This window comes from Amblyraja radiata, chromosome 33, assembly GCF_010909765.2.
Source record: "Amblyraja radiata isolate CabotCenter1 chromosome 33, sAmbRad1.1.pri, whole genome shotgun sequence".
Lineage (NCBI taxonomy): Eukaryota > Metazoa > Chordata > Chondrichthyes > Rajiformes > Rajidae > Amblyraja > Amblyraja radiata.
This window is the reverse complement of record NC_045988.1, coordinates 4,127,810-4,141,524: the sequence shown is the minus strand read 5'-3', so window position 1 is coordinate 4,141,524 and position 13,715 is coordinate 4,127,810. Positions and strand designations below refer to the sequence as shown.

General features: G+C 47.0%; 1 protein-coding gene across 1 annotated transcript in view; it reads left to right on the top strand.

The window, feature by feature from the left end:
* mcam (melanoma cell adhesion molecule) overlaps positions 1 to 11,427 on the top strand; it is a 91,811-nt gene extending 80,384 nt beyond the window's left edge. Inside the window, exons 8-15 of the mRNA XM_033049743.1 lie at positions 1,007 to 1,154; positions 1,966 to 2,090; positions 3,854 to 3,992; positions 4,334 to 4,455; positions 6,504 to 6,639; positions 8,707 to 8,851; positions 9,865 to 9,982; positions 10,361 to 11,427. Coding sequence (XP_032905634.1) covers positions 1,007 to 1,154; positions 1,966 to 2,090; positions 3,854 to 3,992; positions 4,334 to 4,455; positions 6,504 to 6,639; positions 8,707 to 8,851; positions 9,865 to 9,982; positions 10,361 to 10,363 — 936 coding nt within the window. The 3' untranslated portion in view covers positions 10,364 to 11,427. The remainder of the gene's footprint in view (positions 1 to 1,006; positions 1,155 to 1,965; positions 2,091 to 3,853; positions 3,993 to 4,333; positions 4,456 to 6,503; positions 6,640 to 8,706; positions 8,852 to 9,864; positions 9,983 to 10,360) is intronic.
* The last annotated feature ends 2,288 nt before the right edge of the window (positions 11,428 to 13,715 follow it).

Below are 13,715 nucleotides of genomic sequence, written 5' to 3'. Positions count from 1 at the left end.
GGCCACTCACACGGCAGCGTCTCAGCCCCGCACCGGGCTGCCCCCACGGGAGCGCCTTCCAGCCGGTAGCCGTGCCGGCCGCACAGGAGTGTCTCAGCCCCGCACCGTCCGCCCTCACCGGAGCGCCGAGTCGTGCCGCTACCCGGACGTCGCCACAGCTCGAAGACGGCCAGCCTCGCGTTGGTGAGTCCTGGCTGGCTCTACCTCCGGACCCTCGAGGTCGGTCGCAGGTTGGAGGCCGCCAGCTCCGCCATTAGGCCTCAGCGCAGACGGGGGAAGAGAAGGGGGATACGACAAAAAGTCGCATTCCCCCGAAGGGAGAGACAGAAAGCTCTGTTTCACCCTCCCCCCACACACATAACACCACCTAATAACCAAAAAATGTACTAAACTAGACAAAAAAAACCAACATAAAAAGTAAAAACAGACAGACTGCAGGCGAGCCGCAGCTGTATCACAGCGCCGCCACTTCCGGAATTTATTTCTATAGCACATTTAAAAAACAACTCTCGTTGCCCAAAGTGCTTTACATTGGTGGAGGTACTAACGTTATACAACAGTGGTTCATAGATTAAGTACATACATAAATACATACATATAGCCCTTCCTCAGAGGACGTCAAGAAAGCCTTGGGAGTAGAGATGAATTTTAAGTCTCGACTTAAAGGAGTTGATGGAGGGGGCAGTTCTGATGGGAAGAGGGATTGACTTCTCCAATTTCAGGTAGTCCTTGTTTTCTCCCTCCTTGCCTTCCCCTTCCCAGCTCTCCCACAGGCTACTGTCTCCGCCTCTTCCTTTCTTCTTCCCGCGCCCCCCCCCCCCACCCTCACCCCCACATCAACCTGAAGAAGGGTCTCAATGCCTATTCCTTCTCTCCATAGATGCAGCCTCACCCGCTGAGTTTCTCCAGCATTTCTTTGTCTACCTACGATCTTGTAGGCACTCTGAGACTAAAGAGATGGATTGAATCTTGCTAACAGGATCTCGGTTTCCCTTCTGATAAACAGGATGGTGAAATGGTGGTTATCAAGAGCGATGGTAACAAGGTGGTGGTGACAGCACTCAGTCGAAATGACAGCGGACTTTACGGCTGCAATGTCCTGGACCTGGAAACGGACAACGTATTAGTTAGCAACAAAACGATAATAGTCAACTGTGGGTATTTATTTTCTCATTCCTTTCCTCTTCCCCCTCTCCCAAATGCTCCTGGCTGCGTTCCATTAGTGCAGCCATGTTAACATAACGTATGATGAGCGTTTGACCACACTGGGCCTCTACTCGCTGGAGTTTAGAAGGATGAGGGGGAACCTCATTGAAACTTACTGAATAGTGAAACGACTGGATAGAGTGGATGTGGAGAGGATGTTTCCACTAGTGGGAGAGTCTAGGGCCAGAGGCCAGAGCCTCGGAATAAAAGGACGTACCTTTAAGAAGGAGATAAAGAGGAATTTCTATAGTCTGAGGCTGGTGAATCTGTGGAATTCTTTGCCACAGACGGCTGTGGGGGCCAAGTCAATAGATATTTTTAAGGCAGAGATAGATAGATTCTTGGGTACACAAAAATGCTGGAGAAACTCAGCGGGTGCAGCAGCATCTATGGAGTGTAGGAAATCTATGCTATGGAGTTTCGGCCCGAAACGTTGCCTATTTCCTTCAGGGTTTCGGCCCGAAACTTTGCCTATTTCCTTTGCTCCATAGATGCTGCTGCACCCGCTGAGTTTCTCCAGCATTTTTGTCTACCTTTGATTTTCCAGCATCTGCAGTTCCTTCTTAAACACAATAGATAGATTCTTGATTAGTGCGGGTGTCGGGGGTGATGGGGAGAAGGCAGGAGAATGGGGTTGAGAGGGAAGGATAGATCAGCCGTGATTGAATGGCGTAGACTTGATGGGCCGAATGGCCTAATTCTGCTCCTATCACTTATGAATGTTTGTGCTTCTCTGTTTCCTGTGCTCCCTTCAAACAGATTTGGATCCCATCGTGTTGACCCCAAAAGGTCCCTACGTTTTTACAGAGGGTAAGAAAAACGTGCGCATCTCTTGTGAAGCGGAAGCATCACAACGGTTAACTGTGGCCTGGACAAAACGCAAGGTAAGAATAAAGCTTCTCAAATACAATACAATACAATACAATACCTTTTATTGTCATTTGAACCTCACATGAGGTTCAAACGAAATTTGGTTTCTGCAGCCATACAAGAAAAGAACCAAGACACACACCAACACAATTCAATTCACATAAACATCCATCACAGCGAGTCCTCCTCACTGTGATGGAAGGCAAAACTTAAACATATCTCTCCCCTGCACTCCCCTCTCCCCCCCATGTCAGAGTCAAAGACAGAGTCAAAGCCCCCGGCGGGCGATGTTAAATGTCCCGCAGCCATTAAAGCCACGCCGGGTGATGCAAGGCCACGCACCGGGTCTTGGTGTTGGAGCCCCGGCGGGCGCTCACAAAGTCCCGCGGCCATTCCAAGCCGCGCGGGGCGGTGATGTAAGGCCCCGCTCCAGGTAATCTTCAACCCCGCAACTCGGGCGGGAGAAGTCGCCGTTGCGGAAGCCCCGAAAAGCGCTCCCACCAGGGACCCGCGGGCTCCTGGCATCACTGTCCACAGACCTGCGGTAGGAACCTCCGAATCTCCGGGTGTCGGGTCACAGCAGCGTCCACCACAGCTCCACCCGCTCCGGACTCGGCCAGCTCCGTGATGGTGAGTAGATCCGCAACTCCGCGACTGGAGCCCCAGGTCATTCCTGTTGGAGGCCGCTCCACGTTGCAGCCCCAACGACAACGGAGACCCGACAAAGAAAAGGTCGGGTCTCCCGTGCAGGGGAGTGAAGAAGGGTCTCGACCCGAAACGTCACCCCATCCCTTCTATCCAGAGATACTGCCTGTCCCGCTGAGTTATTCCAGCATTTTGTGTCTATCCATGTACCTGTCTAACTGTTTCTTAAACGTTGGGATAGTCCCCACCTCAACGACCTCTCGTTCCATACACCCACCACCCTTTGTGTGAAGAAAGTTGCCCCTCAGATTCCCATTAAATCTTTTCCCCTTCACCTTAAACCTATGTCCCATGGATTTATTTAGTTAGTGGCTTAATAAACTACAAACACTAAATATTTTAAGTTTCCCACTACTAGAAATTCCCTCTCCACATCCACTCAATCTAGGGGTTATAGGGGGACTGAGGGGCAGTTGTATAGGGCTCTGGTGAGACCACATCTGGAGTATTGTGTACAGTTTTGGTCTCCTAATTTGAGGAAGGACATCCTTGTGATTGAGGCAGTGCAGCGTAGGTTCACGAGATTGATGCCTGGGATGGTGGGACTGTCATATGAGGAAAGATTGAAAAGACTAGGCTTGTATTCACTGGAGTTTAGAAGGATGAGGGGAGATCTTTTCAAAACATATAACATTCTAAAAGGGACTGGACAAGCTAGATGCAGGAAAAATGTTCCCAATGTTGGGCGAGTCCAGAACCAGGGGCCACAGTCTTAGAATAAAGAGGAGGCCATTTAAGACTGAGGTGAGAAAAAACTTTTTCACCCAGAGAGTTGTGAATTTGTGGAATTCCCTGCCACAGAGGGCAGTGGAGGCCAAGTCACTGGATGGATTTAAGAGAGAGTTAGATAGAGCTCTAGGGGCTAGTGGAGTCAAGGGATATGGGGAGAAGGCAGGCATGGGTTATTGATTGGGGACGATCAGCCATGATCACAATGAATGGTGGTGCTGGCTCGAAGGGCCGAATGGCCTCCTCCTGCACCTATTTTCTATGTTTCTATTTCTTTCACACGGAGCATTTTTAACATTGTAATGATATCCCATTCACGTTCTTTATGAACCATCTCTTTCAGAAGACAGTGGTCAGCACTGGAAAATGGCTCAAACTGTCCATGGTTGCGTTAGAGGATGCTGGAAACTACAGTTGCAAGGTTGCCATACCTGGTGTGCCCAGTCTGAGCCGGCAGAAGACAATCAGTATTGTGGTCGAAGGTACGTCTGTAACATCACCACTAGACCATTCATGGGAGCATTACATAGGAGCAGAGTTAGGCCATTCAGCCCATTGAGTCTGCACCGCCATTCCAATCATGGCTGATCTCTCTTTCTCTTTCAACCCCATTCTCCTGCTTCTCCTCGTAACCTCAGACTGATCTTGACTGATCAAGACTCGAAACGCCACCCATTCCTTCTCTCCGGAAATGCTGCCTGTCCCGCCGAGAGTTACTCCAGCATTTCGTGTCTATCGAGGCTTTGTAGGGTTTGGTGGGTTGATGCGGTGGCCCAAGGAGTCAACTCTTCTTGACAGTCTCTGTCTCTGTCTCTATCTGCAGGACCGCCACACGTCAACTGTACCACAGAGAAATTCCAGAAGAATGGACCCTATGTGAACCTGACATGTGTGTTCCGCGGTTACCCGATACCGGTAGTCACGTGTAATGCACACAAGGCACCGGTATGTATATAGTGAGCAAATCAGCTCTCTGTGGTACTAAATAAATGTAACGCAGTATATATTGTGGTGTGTACAATTATGAGATGCATAGATAGGGGAGACAGTCAGAAACTTTTTCCCAGGGTGGAATGTCAAAGACTAGCTTTAATAGACAATAGGTGCAGTAGTAGGCCATTCGGCCCTTCAAGCCAGCACCGCCATTCAATGTGATCATGGCTGATCATCCCCAATCAGTACCCCGTTCCTGCCTTCACCCCATATCCCCTAACTCCGCTTTTTTTTTTAAGAGCCCTATCTAGCTCTCTCTTGAAAGCATCCAGAACTGAGGCAGAGAATTCCACACTCACCACTCTCTGTGAGAAAAAGTGTTACCTCGTCTCCGTTCTAAATGGCTTACCCCTTAATCTTAAACTGTGGCCCCTGGTTCTGGACTTCCCCAACATGGGGAACATGTTTCCTGCCTCTAGCGTGTCCAAACCCTTAACAATCTTATATGTTTCAATGAGATTCCCTCTCATCCTTCTAAACTCCAGAGTGTACAAGCCCAGCTGCTCCATTCTCTCAGCATATGACAGTCCCGCCATCCGGGAATTAACCTTGTAAACCTACGCTGCACTCCCTCAATAGCAAGAATGTCCTTCCTCAAATTAGGATATACAATTATGAGATGCACAGATAGGGTAGACAGTCAGAACCTTTTTCCAAGGGTGGAATGTCAAAGAATAGCTTTAAGGTGAGAGGGGCAAAGCTTAAAGGAGATGTGTGGGGCATGGATTTTACACAGAAGGTGATGGGTGTCTGAATCGTGCTGCCAGGGGCAGTGGTGAAGACAGGTGCTATAGCGGTGTTAAAGAGGCTTTTAGATAGTGGATACACAGGGAATAGAGGGATATGTGTCACGTGCAGGCAGAGGAGATTACTTGCTCCTGGTATCACATTCGGCACAGACATTATAGGCCAGAGGGCTTGTTCCTGTGCTGTAGTGTTCTATGTTACATGTTCTCAGATCAGCTAAAGCAGTGGTTCCCAACCTTTTTTAGCTCATGGCCCCCTTGGGATCTTTTCATTTTTCTGTGCCCCCCCCCCCCCCCCCTCTGACATTATTAGCGGAAAAAAAGTACTTCAATATTATAATACCTTCCATAAAAATATCAGTGTCTATTAATTGCACATAATATTCTCTTTTATTCTATTCCACAAACATCAAAAATATTTCAACTACATAGATTTACATTTATTAGAACTGAAATCTAGGAGGCAACAGGGTGGCAGCTCTGTGGCCCCCTTCATTGAACCTGTGGCCCCCTAAATCCCCAAATTCTACTGTGGCCCCCCTGAAATTTGCCATGGCCCCAGGTTGGGAATCACTGAGCTGAAGCATGTCAAAGAATGAACAAGGCTCCCAATGTAAGCCCCACACATTGAACAAACACAACTGAAGAGCAACGGGAATGTCTCATCCGTAAGATTTATCCAAGAACTCGGACTATCCTTGGACTATCTTGGATGGGACTTCACTTGCACTAAGCATTATTTACACTATATGTACACTGCAGATCGCTTGATTGTCATCATGTGTTGTCTTTACAGCATCTGCATTCCCTCCTGTCTCTGCCCCGTTAACCCTTTCATGCCTGTTTCCCTCGATCCTCTGAAGCATGGATACTCGTGGCCACGCTCACTCTTCACAGCTTATAGAGGGAAATTAAATAGAGTCACACCTTCGGCCCAACTTGCCCACACCGGCCAACATGTCCCAGCTACACTAGTCCCACCTGCCTGTGTTTGGCCTATATCCATCCAAACCTGTCCTATCCATGTACCTGTCTAACCGTTTCCTAAACGTTGCAATAGTCCCAGCCTCAACTATCTCCTCTGGCAGCTCGTTCCATATACCCACCGCCCTTTATGTGAAAAGGTTATTCCTCAGATTCCTATTAAACTTGTCCCCTTCACCTTGAACCTATAATTGTTGGACTCTGGAACATTTTCTGTGCTGCCACAGTTACTCAGATTAGTTTGTGTTTTTTTTGTATCTCTGTGCATAGACGTTAATGTATCATCACCAAAAGAATTACGTTGTGAGTGAGCTGATTCTGCCCCTCCCCACGGGAGAGCTGCAACTGACCTGCAACGGCACCAACCAGCATGGCGACGATGACTATCTCTTCATCGTGCAAGGAGGTGAGCATCTGATCCCTGGCTGGCTCCAAGTAGATTGAAGAGTTGGCATCATGTGATGCGTTCTTCCCAAAGGTTCCCTGTGCGGTTTCTCCCCTACCCTCCTCAATGTCTACCTCAAGATGTTGACCCGCAAAGAAACCTCCTTTTCAACTCCTCCAATCTCAGTTCACTCAGCAGTGGCTTCAGTGTGCAGCAGATTCCAATTCACTGGTAGTTTTTGCAAGTGTAAATAGTAGAAACTACAGCAGCTAAAAGGACTGATGAAAGGTGCACAATGCAGACTTGAGCTGATGATCAGAGAGCCACAGATGTAACACCAAAGATTTCCAGCACGTTATCAATCAGCAGGTTGTTGGAGATTTGGATCACGCTCAGGTCTCAGAAATACTACGTTAAAAGGCAAGCAAGCAAATGTGTAACAGTGTAGGAAGGAACTGCAGATGCTGGTTTAAACCGAAGATGCTGGAGTAACTCAGCGGGACAGACAGCATCTCTGCTTCACAATAATCAGGAGGTCACTTGCGAGCAGATTAGGAAAGAATAAGGAGTAAGCCATTTAGAACGGAGACGAGGAAACACTTTTTCCTCACAGAGAGTGGCGATTCTGCAGAATTCTCTGCCTCAGAGGGCGGTGGAGGCAGGTTCTCTGGATGCTTTCAAGAGAGAACTAAAAATAGCTGAGTCGGGATATGGGGAGAAGGCAGGAACGGGGTACTGATTGGGGATGATCAGCCATGATCACATTGAATGGCGGTGCTGGCTCGAAGGACCGAATGGCCTACTCCTGCACCTATTCATTGTCTGCTGTCTATTATTCAGATGTCCTATTTCTGTATTTGGTGTTGGTACTCGAGCTCTTCCACAAAAGGCTGGCATTTCCTGCAGCCTGCCCCGCGTTTCCTGTTCCACTTAATATGTTAATTGATCGAGTGTTTATGTAACTCCCCCATCATGAGCACGTCACAGATTACACACTGCTGGAGGACACAGCCCCTTTCAGACAGAAATAGCGCAGCTATTGGTTTCTTCACTGATCAGCATTGTTTGGGGGCAGTGGCAGCCGTTCTCAGCTGGAAGTATGTGACCGTTTGTGGAACATGGACATCCAGCTCCGTGCTTATCTTTAGTCAGGAAACTCATGACCCCAGACCACCAGAGGATTCAAAAAGTCTTCTCTTGCTATTATTCCGAAATCTTCAGATTTTGTTCGTGAAATCGGTCCATTATGAAAGATTTGCAGAGAGAATTCTTTTAAGGTTCAAGATTCAAGAGAGTTTATTGTCATGTGTCCCAGATAGGACAATGAAATTAGAAATATAGAAAATAGGTGCAAGAGTAGGCCATTCGGCCCTTCGAGCCTGCACCGCCATTCAATATGACCATGGCTGATCATCCAAATCAATATCCCATACCTGCCTTCTCTCCATACCCCCTGATCCATTTAGCCACAAGGGCCACATCTAACTCCCTCTTAAATCTAGCCAATGAACTGGCCTCAACTACCTTCTGTGGCAGAGAATTCCACAGATTCTTGCTTTGCTTCAGCACAACAGAATATAGAAGGCATGAATACTGTAGATTATAAATGATCAAGGTAAAGGCACGGTGGCGCAGCAGTATTTGGACATGTGTTGCAAATCATTACAGACCTCTGCATTCAGACACTTCCAACACACACTTGATCACTCAGTAGAATCCTCAGCTGCGTCACTGATACGGATTGAGTTTCAAGTCAACTGCATTTCACATGGTTCACAATCAGAACATTGGGAAAGAATGTGTCGGAAGGAACGGCAGATGCTGGTTTAAATCGAAGATAGACACAAAATGCTGGAGTAACTCAGCGGGCCAGGCAGCATCTCTGGAGAGAAGGAATGGGTGATATTTCGGATCGAGACCCTTCTTCTTCAGACTTCTTCAGAGTCTCGCCCCTTCTCTCCGGAGATGCCGCCTGTCTCGCTGGGTTATTCCAACATTTTCTGTCTGTCTACATTGGGAAAGAAAACAGCTTTCCTCCGAGCGGCGAATGTGGATTTTAATGCCTCAACCTCTCTTCTGTTTGTCTAGATGTGGCCCAAGCAAAAAGCAGTGGCGGAGTGGTGATAGTGGTCATCATTGTGTGTATTCTACTCCTCGCCATCTTGGGGGCCATCCTCTATTTCCTCTACAAGAAAGGAAAGATTCCCTGTGGTCGTTCTGGCAAACAAAGCATGTGGGTCTTCCTTACACTTTAGTGTGTACGCACACACAAGGGTGCCTGCATTCCTCGACTGCTCGTGTGTGTGTGTGCATGCTTATGCATGAGTGTGTGTGTGTGTTTGTGTGTGTGTGTGTGTGTGTGTGTGTGTGTGTGTGTGTGTGTGTGTGTGTGTGTGTGTGTGTGTGTGTGTGTGTGTGTGTGTGCATGTCTCTGTGTGTATGTGCGCATGTGTATGTCTGTATTTGTGCATGTCTGTGGGTGTGTGTATGATTGTCTATGCGTGTGTATGTCTGTGTGTGCGTGCGTGCGTGTGTGTGCGCATGCATGTGTATGTCTGTATGTGTGCATGTCTGTGTGTGCGCATGCATGTGTATGTCTGTATGTGTGCATGTCTGTGCGTGTGCGTGCTCCTGACGGGCGTGTCTGGATGGGGGAGAGAGGGAGAGACAGAATGCAAGATGTTTATATGTTAATATGTTTCTCATTTCTAGCACATGTTCAGACTTACACATGTCCCGATCTCACTCTGCATGGACCTGTATAATTCTGTGTTTAGTCAACTCCCAGTTCTCTAGGGTAATGGAAGGTGATGCAAAAGACATTTAAATGCATCCAACGTTTGGCATCATACAAGCCACGTTTATTGTTTATGCGACATGTCTCAAGGGGATTTCTCAGCTGAACTGAGAGAGTGCTGTAATTAAATGTGCTCCACACAGGGAGACTGGTCATCTACCCTGGTCCTCTTGCCATTGGAGACGAACCATTTGCCCAGAGAGGGCATCTTGCAGAGTAGAGTGGAGGGTCGACCATGGACTGATTTCTGTGAGGGTTTGGGACAGTATATTAAATACATACCCTGGACAACCCAATCAGGAGTTGACTACTCCCATGTGTACAGCTGCTTTACCCTGTAGTATGTAAGGTTTGTAACGCTGGTCAACGCCATTATCTCAGTTTGACCCAGTCGGTGAAGTGCAGGCAGCCATGGGTGAAGTAACTAAAGTTCTGTCTGTCTGCTTTAGCACACAAGCTGAAGGCCACGATAACATTGTAGTGGAAGTGAAGAACGACCAGAAGGTTCCTGAGGAGACGGTGCTACTGCAGGGAGTCAATGGAGACAAGAAGCCGCCCAACCATCAGGTATGGACCGGGAGATGGAAAGTGTAAGGGTGAATATGGCTTCATGTTCTAGGTGTAGGAAGGAACTGCAGATGCTGGTTTAAACCGAAGATACACACACAAAAAGCTGGAGTAACTCAGCGGGACAGGCAACATCTCTGAGAAAAGGAATGGGTGACGTTTCGGGTCGAGTCTGAAAAAGGGTCTTGACCCGAAACATCACCCATTGCTTCTCTCCAGAGATGCTGCCTGTCCTGCTGAGTTACTCCAGCTTTTTGTGTCTATCTTTGGTTTAAACCAGCGTGTGCAGTTCCTTCCTACACATTTCGAATGCATGTGTATAGTCCTGGCTGCCATGATGTTAATATGTTGGCATTGTTTTCCCTTTGCTTCCCGGAGTGATGGGAGAGGAAGGAAGATGCGGACCTTCAGAGTGAAGAGATGTCACCAGAGCTCTCACCCTGTGCCTGACTCCACAGGAATGACTGTGACATGAAATCTTCTTGCCTTTGACAAATGCTGCATATGCTCCTACACTGAAGGAACTCCAACCCATTCCTGGAGACCTTCCTTCACTGGAAACCACCAAACACCTTACTCAGAGGAACGCATGGCCTATCAATCTCCACCATCAAACAGCGTCCAGATGTTTCCTTCAATGTCCATCAATGGAATCCAATCTTGCTTGCAGACTCCCAGGCACCACGGCTACATCACACCAGCAGTTACAGACGCAAGAACACCTCATCACAACAGGTCTCCTCAAAGAGAAATTTCCAAACAATGTCTTCACCATGAATTAGGCTGAAATATTATACAATGTTATCGTTAACTTAGAGACTGTTACAAGAGATGATATCAATGGATTTTATTGTATTTCCTTTAATAAAATCAACATTCCCTCCTTCCACTAGACTGTGATAAAATACTCTGGTGCCCATTTTAACTCAAATGTTTTAAACAGTTCCTAGCAGATTACTGCCAAGCTAAGTTGCATTGATTTTAGTTGGTGACACAGAGCAAGAAGGACAGATTTATTGATGGGAGAGAATTTTTAGTTGACTAATTAGTTCCACGTTGCTTTGTAGAATAAACCTTTCACTTTACATCAGTGGTCCTCTTGCATATTTGCTGAGGGCAGGTTCTGTTTCTTGGGATTAGACTATCAACCAGACACTGGTGTGAGGTTTACTGCAATTTAAACTCACCATAGTTGGTGATTCTTCACCCCACGTCAGTCTAAAGGAGGGTCTCGACCCCAAAACATCACCCATTCCTTCTCTCCAGAGATGCTGCCTGTCCCGCTGAGTTACTCCAGCATGTTGCGTTTATCTTCGATTTAAACCAGCATCTGCAGTTCTTTCCTACACACCATGGCTGGTGATTCTTCCCCAATCAGGCTTTTCCTCCAAATTGAAATTCTTCATATTAGGATCAGATGTTTCTCTCATGTGCAAAAAATGAAGTGAGAATGATCTCGTCACCTTCTTTGTTCATTCACAAACACGTCATCAGCTGCTGTCTTCACCAGCGTAGCCAGCCACCTGCTTCTGATGAGTGGCTGTTCTTGCAAGACCGTGCATTGAAAGGTCTGTGTTTCCACACATCCTGGGACTATAATCCATTGCCACTTCACACACTCAATCATAAGCAGTTTTATTAATGGAACCATTTTAATTTTTATCAAGTGAACTTTTACTCTTGGATAGGAATCTGAATGTTATTTTTGTATATGTTAACATAAGATCAATGGGCAAGAATGCAGCTTTCTGATAAGACAGTGCAAGAATTACTGCAAAGTGTATGTCTGCTGTACACAAGCAGAAACCATGGAGTTGAACGTTGGGTTCTCACTGTTAACAACATAGAAACATAGACAATAGGTGCAGGAGTAGGCCATTTGGCCCTTTGAGCCAGCACCGCCATTCAATATGATCATCTAAAATCAGTACCCCATTCCTGCTTTTCCCCCATATCCCTTGATTCCGTTATCCCGAAGAGCGATATCTAACTCTCTCTTGAAAACATCCAGCGAATTGGTCTCCACTGCCTTCTGCGGCTGAGAATCCCACAGGTTCACAACTTGCAGGATACATTCCAGGATCAGGTCGTTCAGTCGAGAACACAGAAGAAGTTTCGGTCCATGTGCTCGGAGGGCCCACATTTTGTGTGCATTGTGATCCTGGTTTAGCTTGTTGTATAATAGATTAATTAGAGTCAACTTTGGCCGATTCCACTTGTTGCATTTCGCAGGCCAGGTCTGTGTTAGTCAGTGACACTGAAAGTAGTAACTCGGGCAATAGATGAGTGGGTGTAATATTGTGCACACAATCCATCTTCGGGGTCCCATTGATGAATGAGGCTACGTTATGTGTGTGCAGCTAATCCTAATCTCACTCTGAGTGGCCCTAAGAGGAAATAAACATTATCAGTGGTGCAGCACACCAAGTTTAATAGTCAACCATCCATACATAGTTCATTGTTGGGACTGTTGTATTTAGTGAGGATAGAATGTCATGGCATGTGTGCTTTTGTGTATGAGAGGGGGGAAGAATCAGAGGGTTTGATTGAAAGGTTTTTTTGAAAGCTGAATATTTCTCAACTTCAGCCATTGGCTTGAGCAGCTGGCAATGCGGGATTTATAGAACACGAGTGATCAGATGATTCTAGTTGGGTGGTGGGGTGGCGCAGCAGTAGAGTTGCTGCCTTTCAGCACCAGAGACCCCGGTTCGATCCTGACTACAGGTGCAGTCTGTACGGAGTTTGTAGGTTCTCCCTGTGTGGGTTTTCTCCGGGTGCTCCGGTTTCCTCCCACACTCCAAAGACGTGCAGGTTTGTAGGCTAATTGGCTTCGGTAAAAAAAGTAAATCGTCCTTAGTGTGGGTGGGATAGTGTTAGTGTGCGGGGGATCGCTGGTCGGCACGGATACTGTGGGCCGAAGGGCCTGTTTCCGCGCATATCTCTATACTAAACTAAACTAGAAGGAGTTGATCTCTGGCTAATGACCACAGCTCATGACAACCCTACCTGCCTCCCTCACCCATTAGACTATCAGACTTCACACCCTGCAGTAATAACTCAAAGAAGGTTCTTCATGGTTACAGCATCAAGGGGGAGACTTTACCAATGCCCTTGAAAATTACATCAATGAGATGTAACCTATCTCTCCATGCATCGTCAGTCTGCTAAGAGCTCAATACTGGGTTTGAAAATTTAAGGAAAAGATAGGAGCATTGTAAAGAATCTCTGTATGAGAGTTGTCTCACTGACACACAACCGCTGACAGTAGCTCCCTGCCCACTGACCCATTCACAATGGAATCTTAAAAGATGTTAACACATTCTATATCTCGCCTTGTTAACTTGCTGTTGTTTGTTACTTGTGTTGAAACAATGCTAAGATATTGATGCTGCATTCAAGTATAAGTAGTTAAAGTTATATTGAATAGGTTTCACCTGCTGCAAAGAGATAACAGATTCACAGACTTTCTTTAGAAATGGAAGGGTTACTCCTGATTGTTATAAGCCACGTGAATGATGAATGTTTGGGACTGTTCTGGGTATGTGGGTGTGTTTTTGATCTTGGAGTTGGTGAAGCATCGCAGTTTTTTTTTCGTCGGCAGCTGGCTGTCACAATGAATGAGGTATTCTCACCATGTTTAAGGTGCTGTAAACCGCATTGCCAAGAACCACCCCCCTCCCCTCCCCTCCCCTCCCCCCCCCCTCCCCACAGGTGCCTGTTTGCCTGAAGTGGG